Raw genomic sequence first — 17,159 nt, 5'->3', positions numbered from 1 at the left:
CAATAGTTATTTTGTTTTTGTTTGTTTGTTTGGTGATAAGGTTACACTGTGGGCACCTGAGGTTATTTAAGTAGATAGGTAGGCAGAAGGCCAGCATGATGCACCTGGGTGGGCTTATGGTGTTTTACAGAGGGGCAGCAGGAGCCATGATTTGTCTTTGTTCTTTTGTTTACTTGCTTGCCCTCCAAAAAATAAACAATAAGAAACACTGATCTCTTGCATGGACATTGGAATTCTTCTGCCTGAGTACAATACATCCCTACGGTGCATCTAGACCATTTTTTTTTAAGACAAATGGTCACTCCAAGAGAAACAATCTTTCACAACTGTCTGCAATATAAATGCATGTTTATCGAGTCAAATTGCACTTTGTACAGCACAGCTCTTGTTTTGATTTTAAAAGACTCTGACGCTCTAATAATGTAATCCTCTCCCTTTGGAATAAAGTGGTTTCTAGTCAAGATAATCAGTGCTTGAGTCAATTTGTCAGTCTTTTCTTTTTTCACTGTGTAATTTTCTAACATGATGTTCTTCATTTGTCAGAGCCCAAGGAGTAGTGGCCCCCACTGTGCAGAGGATCATTGTCATTCAGGAGATACAGCAGTGTGCCCTACTTTCTAGATAAAATCACTGACATGTTAAATGAGGCACACGTTAATGAAGCAATGTTTCACTCATCTCTGTGCTGTTCCCAAACTAACACACCCTGGCCTACAGGGAGGCAGTGTCTCCGTGTTCAAACACCTTCACCGCCCTCTGAGAGAGTCCTCCGCCAACACGGCTAAGTAAGTAAATGTGATTGAATATTGATCTGTGCTGTTGAGGTTTAGATTCCTGCATCCATCCCCTTAGAGGACAGAGTAGAAATGTCCTCAGGGAGAAGGAACCCCAGGTGCTTTGATGAGTCTTCATTCACTCAGTTATCTAAAACGCGTTTCACATGGCTTACTTTCCAGGATTCATTCATGACCTTCAGACTCCAGCAAGGCAACAGCACCACTCAGAGGATGCATGTGCACATAGCAAGGTACAGATTTATGCGTGAAGTGTATTACTCAAAAATGAAGGGGGGAATTTTTTATGTGTCCAGGAGCGTCGCCAGGAATTCTGGGCCCCCTGAAAAGATATCTCAGTGGGCCCCATCACCACAGCCAACCCTACAAAATATAACATGCTGCTATAATACTGGTTAATTTACATTATACAAAAAAATATGCTTAAAACTATCCTGGTTAACTGCCTCAAATCTAAGCTAAATATCAATATATATATATATTTTTACAATTTCTCCAAATGTAACTGCACAATATTGACCTTCAGACTGTCCACCTCTTTAAACAAGATTATTTGAAGCCAAGTGACTTGGCTTGATGTTAATAACATTGGTATGACAAGAGATTATATTGTCTTTTAATCGTTGTCTTATCTTACTGTTATTTATTTATTACATTAACTTATTGCTGTCCTCCACAGACCCTCTAGTCCCATGTACAGACCCAGTGCTTGACTTGTGACTTGTAGCATGTATATATGATGGATGTGTTGTAGATGTTAAATGTTGTATGGTTGTTGTACGGTAAGCTATAAATGAAATGTCCTTCTGTGGATCAATAAAGTTGTCTGAATCTGAATCTAAATCTGAAGGGGGCATTATTTGGTATGATCTAACCTCTTGAAGTCAAATACAACTCTAAAAACCTACAGTTTACTTTCAATCAAATTCAGCCACACTTGATGCTGTGAAAATATGACAATTCCCCACTTTAGGCGTGAGAAGCGCATCTCAAAGAAATTCCAGAAAGGAATTCTGATTGTTTGTCTATTTATTCAGACAATTTTAGTTATCTTATTGCAGTTATAACAAAAGAAAAGAAAAGCGTAGTAGAAAACACATTTTATTTCAGGCCATTAATCTGATATCTGCAGAGAGAAGCTGCAGATGTTTTATCAGTCTGTGGTGGAAAGTGTGTTATTCTATGCTGCAGTCTGCTGGGGAAGCAGTATAAAACACAAGGATGCAAGGCGACTGGACAAACTAGTGAAAAAAAGCTGTCTGTGTGATTGGAACCAGGGTTGGACTCACTGGGGGCTGTGGTGGAGAGATGCACACAGAAGAAGCTAGAGGTCATTCTAAAATACACAGATCATCCACTTCACGACTTCTTTGTGGACCAGAGAAACAGCAGCAGTGGACAGCTCATCTCTCTGCGCTGCTGGACTGAGAGATACAGAAAATCATTCATCCCTGCAGCCATTAGGCTTCATAACTCTCTAACCAATGGGAGATGAGCTGACAGACACCTGAATTACTTGATTTTATGTGATTTTTATAATTTTATCTGCCAGACACCTGAATTTCCCTTTGGGATAAATAAAGTACATTCTATTCTATTCTATTCTATTCTCTATTAAGGGCCCCCCTCCCCACTTGGGCCCTGGGTAGTCAGTCCCACTTTTCCCCCACTATGACGCCCCTGTATGTGTCTATCATGCAAGTTATGTTATATATATATATATATAATTTTATTTCATTTGCCTTCATTCATTGACAGGACAGCTGAAGATAGACAGGAAATGCGGGGCGCAGAGAGCTGGGGAAAACATGCAGCAAACAGTCGAACCGGCGACCCCTGCGACGAGGACCACAGCCCCCATACATGGGGCGCCCAGACCGCCAGGCCACCAGCGCCCAGAGATGGTGTTTTTAATTTAAATGCAAGATGTCTCCTGATTCATATTTAACAATTACATCCATGCACCATGTTTTTGTATTGCACGTTTACAATTTAGCCATGCCAGTGTTTGTTCCTTTCATTTTTGGAGCATATAGTGTGCGTTTGCTCAATTTCCCAACTGATGACCACAAAGACGGTTGAATTCTCATATTGTTTTATTCTCTTCTTTAGAAACAATGGTTCTGTTTTCTGTCACTCTGTCAGAAACAACCAAGCAGAAATCACCCTGGTCTTGAGCTAAGTTTGGAGCTTCCTCCCACACCACTGCCGCCAAGGGCTCACGTCACACTCACTCACTCACTCTGTCCGTCTTTTTCGACTCTCTCATACACACATATGTACACACATACACACATGCCACACTGTTCCCCAGCACACAGCATCCTGCGCAGGATATTGGTGGCACTGTAGAGATATTGTATCATAGCAACACAGTAGCAACACTGCCTACAGCTGGAACATAAATAAAAGCCAAGGCAGCGCCATGGCAGTGCAAGCTTCTTCTGCTATTGCTGCTATTCTGCCTTAGAAGGATGTTGTGTGGAAAAAAGTTCACATTTCAGCTTATCAATATGATAGGAGGACCCTGAAAAGCTCTTATGTTTGATCTGATGGCACAGAAAGCATCATACTGCATTTATATTTACAATACAGGCTGTACACATATCTAAAATGCAGATACACGGGCACATCCATGCACACACACACAAATTCAAACATGCTTCCCAGAAGCAGTGAAATGGTCACATGTCTTAGACATTGTATAACATGACAGCGATGAAAATAACATAAAAATGCAACGGAGATACCAAAAACATCATAATAATGGCATTAATAACTTTAAAATGAGATAAGATTAACACTGAAAATAGTGACAGAGATCTGAACAGTGATATCCCACACAATATATCAATAACAGGGCTGACGCACATTAATGGACCCAGATGAATGTTTCCTCGTCCTGTGATCCAGATCCCGTTTGTACTTGTTCCTGATCAAGTGCGCTTTTTGAAATGTGAGCTGATGAGTACCCATAATGCACTGGTCCTGGTCACTCCTGTTCATAGAGAGCACTAGGATTTCTGCATCTCTACCTGCAGAAGGCTAAATCATTAATAGGCATATTTTATCAATGGGATTAGACAACAGCTTTAAAGAAAGGGGTGAAAAAAACATTGCATTGATTTATATATGGACAGATGTAATGCAGAATGTGGCTACCAAAGACATTAAAGCTCAATATCAGATCTCATTAGTGTCGTGACTGAAATTTCCACTTTGACTGCGACAATACCAGGTTAAGGATAAATACGTTTCCCTTATTCGGGTCAAATTCAACAATACATCTGAGAAAGAAGTGTAAATAACCATATTAGTTATGCATGTTTCAGCATGTGACTTTTAAAGTGATGGATAAAGGAATAGAATAGAATAGAATAGATAGAACACACTGATACTGATACGGGTATTTTGCTGTACACATGACTGAAATTCACGCCATTTCTAATCTTACAAAGTGTACCACAAAATCAGTTATAGTTAAGTGTGACCTTGAGGCAGATAGTGTGTTACAAAGATGAGATAAAATAACCCAGGATCACATGCAGGCAGATGTCCTTTAGGTCATCTTGTTTTGCAAGTTATTGGATGAGTAGATGTAGACGAATAAATACTGAAAATACTCTTTCTACATATCAAATATCAAATAAGTTATTTCATACAGTTTTTATAAATTGAAATTAAAGTTTATGTGTTTAAAAAGGCTTAGAAAAGCATGATTAATTAGATGAATATGTAGAAATGTAATGTTTAAAGATGTCCATAATCACTAAGATAACTGACAGACTCCTCCCCTCTCTGTGTGAATGACCAGGACTCAGTACAGTATGTCACCCAGCAGCATGAAAGACACTAAAAGTCCACTTCCTGAATGATTCTCCACCTGGATCATTTCTCTGGGGCCCAGCGGCTCAGGTAGTGTGACCCTGATTCCTGGGGTTCAGTTCTTGGCCTCAGTGCTCGTCTGATCCAGCGGGTTGGAAAGAGGCACGGATCCTCTGAGCTTCATTAACACACAGATGACCAAATGCTTTGTTGTACCATTCTGGAGATCTCCCCCTGTAACAAACAAAGTGTGCATTTTAAGTACAACAGTGCAGGTTAAAATGTTGACAGTGAGAAGAACAGAAATCCTCTCTCACCTGAGGTCCACTCTGGAGATGTATGTGAGTCTGGTTCTCCCGGTCCCACACGGCTCCAGGAGGTACTGTGACTCCAGCACCACGCCCCTCACTGCTCCCATGCGCGGGCTGTCTTCGTGTTCGACGGACACACACACCAGCGCGCAGGAGCCTTTACACAGATCTGTGCGCCAGGATCTGAGGAGAGGAAAGGGAGAAGGAGTGAGATTAGTTAGGCTTTGAATTTGGGGATGTGAAGTGTTGCTATATTTTCCAATTTTATGAGGAGCATTTTCTGGATAGAGTAATAGCTGGTTTTGAAAACCAAATAATCCATTCAATTCAAACAAAGCATTTAAATACTTCAATGTGTGCCTCCTGACCTCAGTACCACGTAGTCACAGCTGGGGTGAGGTGCCATGTTGCAGCAGGAGTACTGGTACACGTCAGTCTGTTTGTCCAGCGTCTCAAGAACCTTCTCCTGCTGTAGCTCGGTCTGCCACAGAGGGCGCTCTCTCAGCAGACGATGCAGCACCTCGGTGGGTGGTGCCGACACCTCAATGCACGTTCGCCACCGTCTTAGCGGGTTACCATCTCCAACCTTATGCACAAACACAACGTGGGTGTAAGACACAAAACAGCTTCACACTAGACCTGATTATTTGAATGTGTATGACGATTATTTGCAGAATTTGTCTTCAATTCATATTTTAATTGGCCAGGAATTATGCAGCCTGGTTATGCAAGCAGCTAGAACTTAAAATGGCCTTGTTGTGCACATTAAAAAAAAGACCCAATATTTATTTATTTATGTCTTTTCGGTCCCTCATAGATTCTCAAACTACTCCAGAGATTGAATCCCCACACACCTTTTTAAAAGCCAGTTCTGTGTGGTCAGTAGTCGAGCGAGACACCCAGCCTTTGCTCTTATCTTTGGCCTCCTCCAGCAGATTCTGGACCAGCCTTTCAACATGAGCATGATACGACCCTTCTTCGTCCTCCTCATCCTCGTCCTCGATTGCTTCTTCCTCATGAGCCTTGCACAGCTCGTCCAGCGGGGGCACCATCAGCTCGGCCTCCATGTAGGAGTTTCTGGACTGGGATACCATCTCTTCAGGGATCTGGGGGGGAACAGCGGGAGGAACAAATCAAATAAGAGTGCATCACATCGCTCAGGCCTCGTCTGAAACATGATGGAAGCAGGAAATAGAGGTTGATAAATGAAAAACATCGGGTCAGTCGTCGGGCTGCCGTTTGAGCAGTGAAGGATTTTAGTTACAGAAGTAGATCATCATCTTTATTGCCAGTTCCCTTTCACATCTAAGAAATATCACACTTTCCTCTTTGAGTTGAAGTTTCAGTCAGAGTATTTTCACATCACCATGTCTGTTTTTCCTCTCTGTCCTTGAAAATGTTTTCACTTACAGCAGCAGTAAATACTGTATCCTCACACACAGCCTGAAGGTAATGATGATAAACAGTTTTAGAAAAGAGCTCATTACACATAATTATACTGTGGCCTTGGATAATAACAGCTCAGCTGGGAAAACATCACTCCACTTAGCATATTCAGTTATTTTTGTCTGTTTTATAAAAAAACCTTGCGATGTATTATTCATTTAACAGTGAATCCTACAGTTTCTGCCAGTCATCCATCACTTTCTAGTGCTGTGGAAATAACTGTCCTCCATAAATCCTGACCTGAAAGAGGTGCTGGCACTCAGTGATCATGTGTGCCAGGCCCTGGGTGGCAGCCAGGTTCTCATTTAGGTCTTTCTGATCAGGGCGGCCCGTGGCGTACTTTCTCTGGATTGTTCTGGAGGAGTAGAAATGAAACAGAAGAACATAAATCAGGTGAGGAAGCCTGCACGGAGTGAACAAGCTCTGAGATCATTGACAACATGGAGAGGCAACATCTAAACAAGCATAGCAAAAGAGATTAACATGAGCAGTATGGAGAGTTCTCTTTCAATGTTAGTGCATTCATGAGTAAAGAGTAAGTTTCTCCTCACTTTATCTGCACTTAGTTTATATCTATCTGACATACCATCCTCAGAATCACTTGAATGTTTGTTTCGTACGAATTCCCACGACTGTCTGTTCAGCTTCAGGGACTAAAGCCTGTTGTCTTTCACGATTATATAAATAACTTTACTTACATATATTCAATATCTTGTCTCTTATTAGACGGCACACACACTCATGGATAACACACGCTCGCTATTCCAAGGTTGACATCATTTGCAAACCGGTTTCATGGACAAACTCCTGAGCTGTGAATCCTCTGTCCTGTCCTGTCCTGGATCTCTGACCCGAATCATTTTCATATCTGCTGACACAAACTGTACCAGCTATCTAAAAGCTCAGCCTTTATTTCAGCCTGTAAGCCTGCAGGTCACCTGACCAGTATACATAGAAAGTACATTATATTAAGTAACAAGGGAGAAACATGATTTTGTCATTAACTGGTGGATTCTAGAGGAAAGAAGGAGACCATGATTAATTACTTATACATCCTGGCTGTAATGTACTACTATCCAGTAGATCAAACTAGGGATGGGTCTTGATTTTAAGAATGCTATCTGTGGGGCACTGGTGGCCTAGCAGTCTAAGCGCCCCACATACAGATGCTATAGTCCTCGTCACAAAGGTTGCTGGTTCGACTCCCGGCTGCGACCATTTGCTGCATGTCTTCCCCCACTTTCTACTCCTCACATTTCCTGTCTCTCTTCAGCTGTCCTATCAATAAAGGCAAAAAGCCCAAAAATATAACTTTAAAAAAAGAATGCTAACTGCATTAAATAACCAAATAAGAAGAAAACACATGTGGACATTGGTGGTGCTGCAGATCTGTTGTCTCTTCAATAAGAAGCCATTCACCTCTATTCACATTAAAAAATAGATCCAAAAGTTATTTAAAAATGTGTAAATATATAATGTGGCATCAAATCCATACTTGACCTAGAATCCTAAGAAGGAGACAATTTTCTTTTGGAGCTCCTGTTGTCATTTATTTTACAAAGCAGGAGATATTTGGACAAAGTTCTAACCTAAATTGCTGAATAATCCAGCTCTTGCAAACTGAAGTTGTCTTTTATTTTATTGATTATTATTGATTATTTTTGTCTCTTGTATATCTGTTATTTGTTTTTTAAGATTGTGAAGCTCTGTATTTTGATTTTACTTCACATTTCATTCATCATTTTATATTACTAAACTTTAATTTTCTTTTTTCTCCGATGTGATGTCATCTTATTCTTAAAACTTTTTATTGTCCTTTAATGCTTTTTATTAAAACTCTATAAGAATGATTTATTAGTCTACTGTTTCATCACTTTATTATGTTGAAATGCTGACTCAGCATTTCAACATATTGTTATTCCTAAACTTTATACTTTTTATTATTATTCCACTTCCGTGACCGCTTTCACAGCCTTCAAATTTTGTCCGATTTTCACCGTTCAACTTTTAAACTATTCAGCTTCCTCACCATTCGCAGGCTATATCTTTTCACATATTCAACCCTTATACTTTTTGAATTATTCAACTTTATTCAACCTTTATTTTAACATTGAAACAGATGGGGCGGAATCTTCAAATCCACTTCAACTTCTTCAACTACTACAGCTCATAGCTTCAGCATACTTTCACTTATAGACTCCATTCAAACTTTGAACTGTTCACAAGACTTTCAGCTATCTACACTTGTTTCACTTTTTTGATACCTTTCACAGTTTCACAGATTTCACCGTTTAAAAATTCATCAAATTTCAGCTCTTTCCTCACTTTAACATTGGTGTGTGTGGGGTGGAACTCTGGTGAGCAGAGTGAGAGGTTCAAAACTTAGAGTGGGCAGGCTGGGAAAAAAATGTGACATGGCCTCTGGAAAAATTGCCAGAAAATCCACAAATTTCACTCCACATACACAAATAAGACATCAAAACGTTCCCTGTCTTCTCCTGCTTCTGTCAAAGAGGTAACCTAAGGAAAAGATTGTATCGTTGAGCCAGCAGGTCACCAACTGTCAGAGAAAGTCTCTCTGCTCGGCCATCTGCCGTAATGTTAAATATTTCTGGAGGGCAGCACAAGTTTCACTTTTCTTAACTCGCTGCCCTGACTACATTTCTGACTGTACAGACATGAAAAACACATCACTGTGTTCATCAGAGTCTTCTGATGCTCACGATTTGATCCTTTTTCTTATAGCTATTACGGTTATCGCACAGTGTCGGCATATGTAGACCCTAATTTACTCCATGAATCCCATTCTTAATCAACTGTCACACAGCAGTTACACAGCTGGTCCCATCACAATGGAAACAGTTAATGACAGTTGGAAACAGTTATTGACAGTTGGAGACACAGGTGATTCAGATGACCTCATCAGTGCTGACTGACACAAAGACACACGTACACACAGGTGATTCAGATGACCTCATCAGTGCTGACTGACACAAAGACACACGCACACACATGTGATTCAGATGACCTCCTCAGTGAGTGACAAACACAAACACACACACACACACATACACAAACACACACAGGTGATTCAGATGACCTCATCAGTGAGTGACAAACACAAGCACGCATGCACACACACACACACACACACAGACACGCACACACGCACACACAGGTGATTAAGATGACCTCATCAGTGAGTGACAAACACAAATTTGCACGCGCGCGCGCACACCCACACACACACACACACACACACACACACACATAAACATACACACACACACACACACAAACACAGGTGATGAAGATGACCTCATCAGTGAGTGACAAACACAAGCACGCACAAACACACACACACACACAGACACACACACACGAGCGCGCACTGACACACACAGACACACACACGACACACAGACACGCACACAGGTGATTCAGATGACCTCATCAGTGCTGACTGACACAAAGACACACGCAAACACACACATACACACACACACACACACACACACACACACACACACACACACACACACACACACACACATACACAGGTGATTCAGATGCCCTCATCAGTGAGTGACAAACAGAAACACGCACACACACACACACATACACACACACACACAGGAACACAAACACACACTTTTACACACACTCTCTCTCACACACACACACACACGCACACACACACAGGTGATTCAGATGACCTCATCAGTGAGTGATAAAAAGAAACATGCACACACACATACACACATACACACACACACAGGAACACAAACACACACATGTACACACACACACTCTCTCTCACACACACACACTCGCACACACACACACACACACACACACACACACACACACACACACCCACACAGGTAAGACATTTCCAAAGTTTGTCAAGCAGTTTATAGGTGCTACTACTTCTAACACTTCAACTTCTTTTTAATTTTTCCACTTTATTCACTTCTTCTCCTTTTTCACTTTTTCTCCTTTTTCTACATTTTTCCACTCCTTCACCTTTTTCCACTTCTACATTTTCCAATCCTTCCACTTCTTCTAGTTCCACTAATTCAACTACTTCTACTACTCTTCCACATGTTCAGCTGTGTTTCACAGCTTTCAGCCTTCAGCTTCAGCATTTCAACGCATTTGCTTTCAGGAAATGCAACCTTTCTAGTTCTGTTTGATTTGAATTTATTCTTGGTAACCTTTTGCGTTGTATTTTGTTTTTTTGCATTCTAAGAATTTCCCACACTTCTTTCTCTCAGTTAAGGTTCATTCTGTCATCCTCCTGAATTCTGTCATGCTTTGTTGGTCATACTTTGAAACATTGGTGCTATATAAATAAAGTTATCATTACTATTCTGTCAAACTAGGAACTAGAGTTGAAAATCAGCATTAGATAAAAATCTGGATCCAGCTCATCAGTTCCATGATCTCTTGTGGAACATCTTAAACTGCATCATTCTTATCAAATGAAACAAGATCTACTTCATTATCGACCACGCACCTTGGGGACAGAGTCTCGTTCTTCAGTATGCTGAGGTGGAAAAGTGAAGGTCCCAGACAAACAGCCAGATTCATCGGTGTCATCTGGTTCTCCTCAACCATGGAAGTCACATCACGCAGGAAGGAGAGCAACGTCTGCAGAACCTCCCTGTTTTCATCTGGCATCAGTAAAATAGCTGCTCTGACAGCCTGCAACCTCTGCTCCTTTGGGACATCTGCAGACAAAATAAAACAGGAAGTGAAGATGTGGGGTGGAAGAAGAGGTCACTGTTTCTGACATCCAATCTTTGATGTAGTTTTGTGATCGCTCACAGTGAGTGCCTTTAATAAGATTATGCATATCCAGAGTTTGCAATAATTATGTTAAATCCCATCCAAATTCAAGTTGTCTTCTTAACCATAACCATTCAAAGTCAAATCCTCTGTGTTATATAACGACAGCTGCTCCACCATGTTTCAGCCTTTAAAGCTCTGCAGCGACTTACACTGATAAATGTGCAGGAAGGTTTCTCCCAGCTTGCTCGTTAGCAGTGGCTCAGGCAGGTCCCTGAAGAACTGTTTGACCATGTCGGCCGCATCGTAAGCTGATTGGTCCTCGTAGCTCACGGAGTCAGGAAAAAGCTCACACTGCTGCCTCAGAGCCTGAATTCGAGACTTCACGCCAGACTTGCGGAACAATCCCACCTGAGACAACCAAAAGACGGTCAGACAAAGCCGATGAGGAGGATGGAAAAACACAACACAAATATTTTGCTTTATGCAGCGTCCGGTTTGAAATGAGCACTGTGGCTGAAGGAAATGAGTCTTGTTAAAACTGTTTTCCTCTCTAACCTGGTCCAGACAGTGTGTTCGGAGGTGGCTGAGGGCCTGCTGTAAACACAGAGGGAGAGGAAAACCACAGCGCTGGACATGGATGATGAGGGGGACACCGAACACACTCTTCTCTTTGTAGTCTGGCACCTTCATGCGCTTCATAAACTTGGGCACAGACCTGGAAACCAATTAGGGAAAAAGGAGAGGCCAAAGCCTTCATTATCTGTCTCTTCATGTAGAAGCCGGTCAACAGAGTTTCCCTCTCAGGGATATTAAAATGAACAGGACTGATTGTGAAGAACAGAAGGATGTGCTTGTTGTTTGCAGGTCACAGGGCTGTTGACCCGGGGTGTGTTACATACATACAAACAAAAACATCTCCTCCAGTTGGCAGGGAAATATGAAAGCTCCTCTGAGGAACTTTTCATTTAATCCTTCTTTGTTTTAAATGTCGTTCGTGTAGCTCACACTGAATCCTTTCTAATCCAATGTGTTACATCACATCTTGATAATTCCCTAAGTTGAATAAATTATTAAAATATGATTCAAAGACACGATTCAATCTTTATGTATGTTCTGTATGTAAGAATTTGGCAGTGTGTGAACATACCATGTCCATCCATGTTTATTGGACATGGAGTATTTCTCCATGATGGCAGTGAGGCGGAGAAGAGAGAACTTCTGCAGGAGGCTGAGCTGGCCGGCTGATTGGCTGCCGATCTGCAGGGAAGACGCCGGCTGATTGAGATGATCAGAGGTCCTGAAACTGGGCCATCGTAGACTGGGAGGGAAAGGAAACACAAGTAGAAAATTAGAGACACAAAGTTATTTGGTCAGTATTAAGACTTAACCCGTTTGTTGATTTAGAGAAACCTACTGAGTGAGAGAACATATATGTTTTAAACAAAGCCCAAAGACAATTTTGTCCTTCAAAACAACTTTATTTAAACTGCTCTAAAATTGTTGTTTTCCCTGCAATCTTTGCAACCCACCTCCATCCCAGCTCCTCCTTTTATACTGTGCCTGATTTTACAAGTGTCATGTTTTTTACTCTGCTCTGTACCCTGGGGTCTTTGCTGCTGCCCTCCCTGCCTTGACTTTTCATGTATGCACAGAAAAGGGAGATGTGCTCTCCCCACCTCAGGTTTTTCCCTTCCACGTAGGCACATGGAATGGCTGGGAGCTCCCAGAACAAAGCCATACCACCAATTTGCGCATATTGGTTGCAAATAATTAATTCTCTTTAACAAGAGTAGTCCTGACTCAACTACTCACAGTTAACATCCATCCTAGCTTTTAGACCGACTGACTGTTCAGCTTCTGATGAACCAAACCACATTTTTTCCTGAGCAATGGGAGATTATTGCCGGCACTTTGGGTTGCCTCACCTTCCGTTTCACCTTCAAAAAAACTGGTTGATGATCAGCCTTAATTATTGACTTGTAAGAACCCCAGAATTATGTCTTATATTATTTTGAAGCCAAAAATTGGGCACATCAATCTACTCTTTTTTTGTTTTTGGAGCTGAAAGTAACTGTATTTTAACAAGTCTCTATCTTAGTTGTTACTCCCCAATTGTAACCATGCCATGAATAACTCTGCTTTTTGATAAGCTTTACTCTGAGGCCAAATAAACATCATGCTATATTAGGCTTAAAACTCATGATTAGGATCATACATTCTGAGGGAACACTTCTACAAAGGTGAAAAATCTACAGAGAAGTAGGCACAGTTTTGGATCTGGTTCCACACAATTTACTTCATGATGCAACAGATAGAGTTGCCCCCTGCTGGCCATCAAAATAATGCAGGTTTAAGTCAGTAAAGCATTTGAAATGACAAGTCTATGCTGACTTCTAAAAAAGCTTGTCAAACTGTCTAATGGCTCGTTCTTTGGCTTGTTGGACTTTCTTCTAGTAGTGCTGGCAAATTTTAAGATCTCAAGACTTTGTTGGTCAGCATACTGTAATTAATCAGTTTATAAAAATGAGTGCCAAAAACTATGAACACAATCTCACCGTGGTCTTGTCAGCGACGCCCCGACCCCAGAGTCCCGCCTCTCCCGACTGGTCCCCGTAGAATCAGTGTCGTTCATGGAGACCCCATCTCTCTCTCCTTCACTGGGTGTGGTCCTGCCCTCCCCTTCCTCCTCTCCATCCCCCTCAGGGAGCACATTGCGGCTCCAGTGGTCCACTATCTGCTGCAAGCCGCTCACATGCTGGATGATGTCGTCTAGGTGAGGGAACAGGTTGTCCTCCTTCTCTAAGTCCAGCAGGTCCCCCGTGCTGGCGTAAAGGTGGGAGCCCGGTACATTGTCATAAACGCTCACCCTGCTGCCTCGAGGAGCTCCGGGACAGGGGGGCTTGGATAAAGGTTTACCAGACCATGACTGGTGCACACCGTTTTTAGACGGGGATCGTTTCTGGGGGTTCTCGTCACCTGGCGAAGGTGCCAGGCTCTCTATGGACAGAGCTTTTGGAAATGTGCCTGGTTTGTGGTCTTTGGGGATGTGAATTAGAAGGTTTTCATACGAGTGAAACTGGTTTCTACCAAACTGGCTCTGCCCCTCAGTCCTCTTCCCCTGAGAAGGCAGCTCCATGTCTTCCAGATACTTGCTGCTCCTCTTGTTGGCAGTTCTGGGTTTGGCACTCACAGGCTGTTTCACACTGGGCTCCTCTGTCTCTGTGCTCGGGCTCATGCTCACTGTGGATTGATCTTGACTCTCATTTGTAATCGAGACTGAAGTGTCTCCATCAGTTTCATGGTTTTGTTCTAGCTGGCTGATGGGAGTACATGTGAGCACCTGCAAAGCATGAGGCTCCTCCCCTTGTAACACCGGCCCACTGATGACCAGCGGCGGCCTACGACTTGAGCTTTTCCGCCTCGACGACGGCCCCCACGTTCGCATTAATTCCATGCGACGTAGAAACTCTTTGGCTTTACTCCGCCCCCCTTGCCCATGGCGGCTGCCCTTGATCGGCAGGGAGTTGTAGTGTGCGAGGTTTCCAGGCGGTTGGTACGATGCAGAGAGCGACGCCATGGATAAGGAGTCAGGCATGGCCGAGGCCGAGTCCTCGCTGTGCAGAGAAGAGATCTCTGCGATCTCCTGCTCACTCAGGTCTGTCAGCACGCTCTCACTGCTCACCGTACTGTGCAGACCTTCTACAAGACCCATCGAGCTGCTCCCATTGGTGCCGTCCAACAGGAAGTCCTGGAGCCGAGACCAACGTCGGCTGCTCCACTCGAAAGTCCATCTTTTACTGATGGCCAATGGGTCATCTTCGTCAGAGTCATCACCCTGAGGGAGGATGGAGCAGATATAAGAAAGAGGGACAATGACATGTCCTCTTAAATAGAACAAAAGGCTCTAAATAATGGTTAGCGTCACATAAAATGAAAGTTTCTGCTATGATTTTTTAAATTTTCATCATCCACAACACTACCTAATCAGTGAAACACAAATATCACTAAAAAACACCGGCAAATAATTCTAGATGACCTGTCAGTGTTATTTTCTCTTGAGCTCTTACAAGAAAATAAGCTGACATGAGGTACTTGTGTCCCTCTCTGCACCATAATGAGATGCACATATGCCAGGACCAGAGGACATCTTGGTTCAGATGCTTTTGTTTTTCTTTAAACTCCCACATAGCCTCTATCCAAATCAACACATGTGGACCTGTGTTGTGTTCACTGTGAGTCAACAAAGTTGTAAGCACTAGCTGCTATAAATGCAACACTCTTAATGATGCTGGGTGGAAGAGGGAGGCAGAGGCGTTTTAGCCTTAGGCTTCTCTGAGTGCTGCTGAGACATTTGTGAGAAAGACTGGTGTTTAAAATGAGCAGAAGTTCCTCTACAAAGAGGGAACTGATAAAGATGTCTTGTATATGTAGACTCATATCATGAGTGTGGAAGCAAGGGCAGTCAGTTATTTCATGCTTGAAATTCCATTATTTTTGCATTTCATTCTGACTGTTAGATTTATTATTCATATTAATTCTTGAGGGGTAGGAGACAGCTTCCAAGGGCTTGGTCTGTAAAATACAGTGTTTAATTTAATTGTTATGATTCTAACATAATATTGCAGGGGTTTGGGCTGTGATGCAGTTTGTTACTGAATATCAAAACAAGTACATCTTGAGATCAGTTCTATGGCTTGCTATTAACAAACGTACAGATTTAAGAACTGGGTTTTGTTTTTGTGAAAACTCTTGCTGCTGAATTTCAAACATTTAGTTTTAGGTTAGCTACATTGGCTGCTGTTTCTTTTTTAGGTTGATTATATGCTAGCTCTGTTATTAATCTGCAAGGTAATTGTGATGCATGTAAATGGAGACTTCTTGGTGGAGTATGTTAAAGCTTCAAATGACATTAATCTACAACATTTTGATAGATGTTTAACTTACAACCATCTCTGTATTCCAGCACAAGTATGCCTAATTAGCTTTTATTGGTTCTTATGTAAATTATGAATGTAAATTATGAATGTTATGAGACATTTATCTCACTTGGCAGGGAGGATGGTAAATGATCATGACCTGAAGAAGATCCCAACAGGATCACACAGATAGATTTGTTATCAGAATAGACAGAATTGTCAGTAGCGTTTAAAGGCCTGCAGCACAGCTGGGGAACACAACCTTCTTTACAACCCAGCTGAAACGCACCATCACATTTTCTGTCATACATGGACCAGAAAATATCAGCAAAACACAAAAAAGTACAGGAACTTGATGGTCTTACTTTTTTCTTGGGGTGGCCGACGTCCAGTTTCATGGAGCAGCACTTGTTCAGAGTATTTAGACGCCTGCAACACAAAGACACAATAACACACTCACTCAGATTACTGTGCAAAAGATGGCAGGGGGAATGTTTTCTATCTGTTGGTGTGTGTTTGTTTCTTCTTTCACTATAACTCTCTTACTGTAGTATATACTTTCTCTGTCCTCTTTCCCACTGATCAGTCTCTCATTTCATTTCATCCTCTTTGATCTTCTCTTCTGACTCCATCCTTTTCATTACATCCATTCTTTCCCTTCTCCTCCCTCTCCTTCTCTGGCATCTCTCCACCGGGACTGATCTACAACCTCACTTACTCCCTCCAACTTCCCTCCCTTCACCTCTCATCCTTTCCCACACCCCCTTTTTTTCTCCAAACTCTGCACCCTCCCCGCCCACCTTCCCCTGGTTTTCATCAGTCTAGGGGAAAAGAGCATCAGCTGTCTTGGTACTCTTCAAGAAATGACCCTAAGAAGTAGGTTTTTTCTGGTTCTTGACTTGTGCCACTTGACAGATTTGAGCTTTTTATAGCACAACGATAAGTCCTTCTTTTTTCTCTGTTTACTTTCTCTGTCCTCACAAGTTGATACACACAGACCAAATAAAACCCAGAAAACAAACAAAGCTGTGACGCCTAAGTAAACACTCTGGTTAGAAAATATACAGGTGGAG

General features: G+C 42.1%; 1 protein-coding gene across 1 annotated transcript in view; it reads right to left on the bottom strand.

Annotated features, from left to right (window-relative positions):
• Positions 1–2,872: 2,872 nt before the first annotated feature.
• The window catches only part of stard13a (StAR-related lipid transfer (START) domain containing 13a), an 84,892-nt gene continuing 70,605 nt past the window's right edge, over positions 2,873–17,159 (bottom strand). The window contains 12 exon segments of the mRNA XM_034683273.1: positions 2,873–4,774; positions 4,776–4,853; positions 4,937–5,113; positions 5,299–5,516; positions 5,785–6,036; positions 6,617–6,731; positions 10,896–11,109; positions 11,380–11,578; positions 11,726–11,885; positions 12,318–12,488; positions 13,726–15,005; positions 16,452–16,515. Of these exon segments, the coding sequence (XP_034539164.1) occupies positions 4,735–4,774; positions 4,776–4,853; positions 4,937–5,113; positions 5,299–5,516; positions 5,785–6,036; positions 6,617–6,731; positions 10,896–11,109; positions 11,380–11,578; positions 11,726–11,885; positions 12,318–12,488; positions 13,726–15,005; positions 16,452–16,515 (2,968 nt within the window). The 3' untranslated portion in view covers positions 2,873–4,734.

Source organism: Notolabrus celidotus, chromosome 5, assembly GCF_009762535.1.
Source record: "Notolabrus celidotus isolate fNotCel1 chromosome 5, fNotCel1.pri, whole genome shotgun sequence".
Taxonomy (NCBI): domain Eukaryota; kingdom Metazoa; phylum Chordata; class Actinopteri; order Labriformes; family Labridae; genus Notolabrus; species Notolabrus celidotus.
Note: the sequence above shows the minus strand (reverse complement) of the source record. Positions and strands in the feature narration are given on the sequence as shown.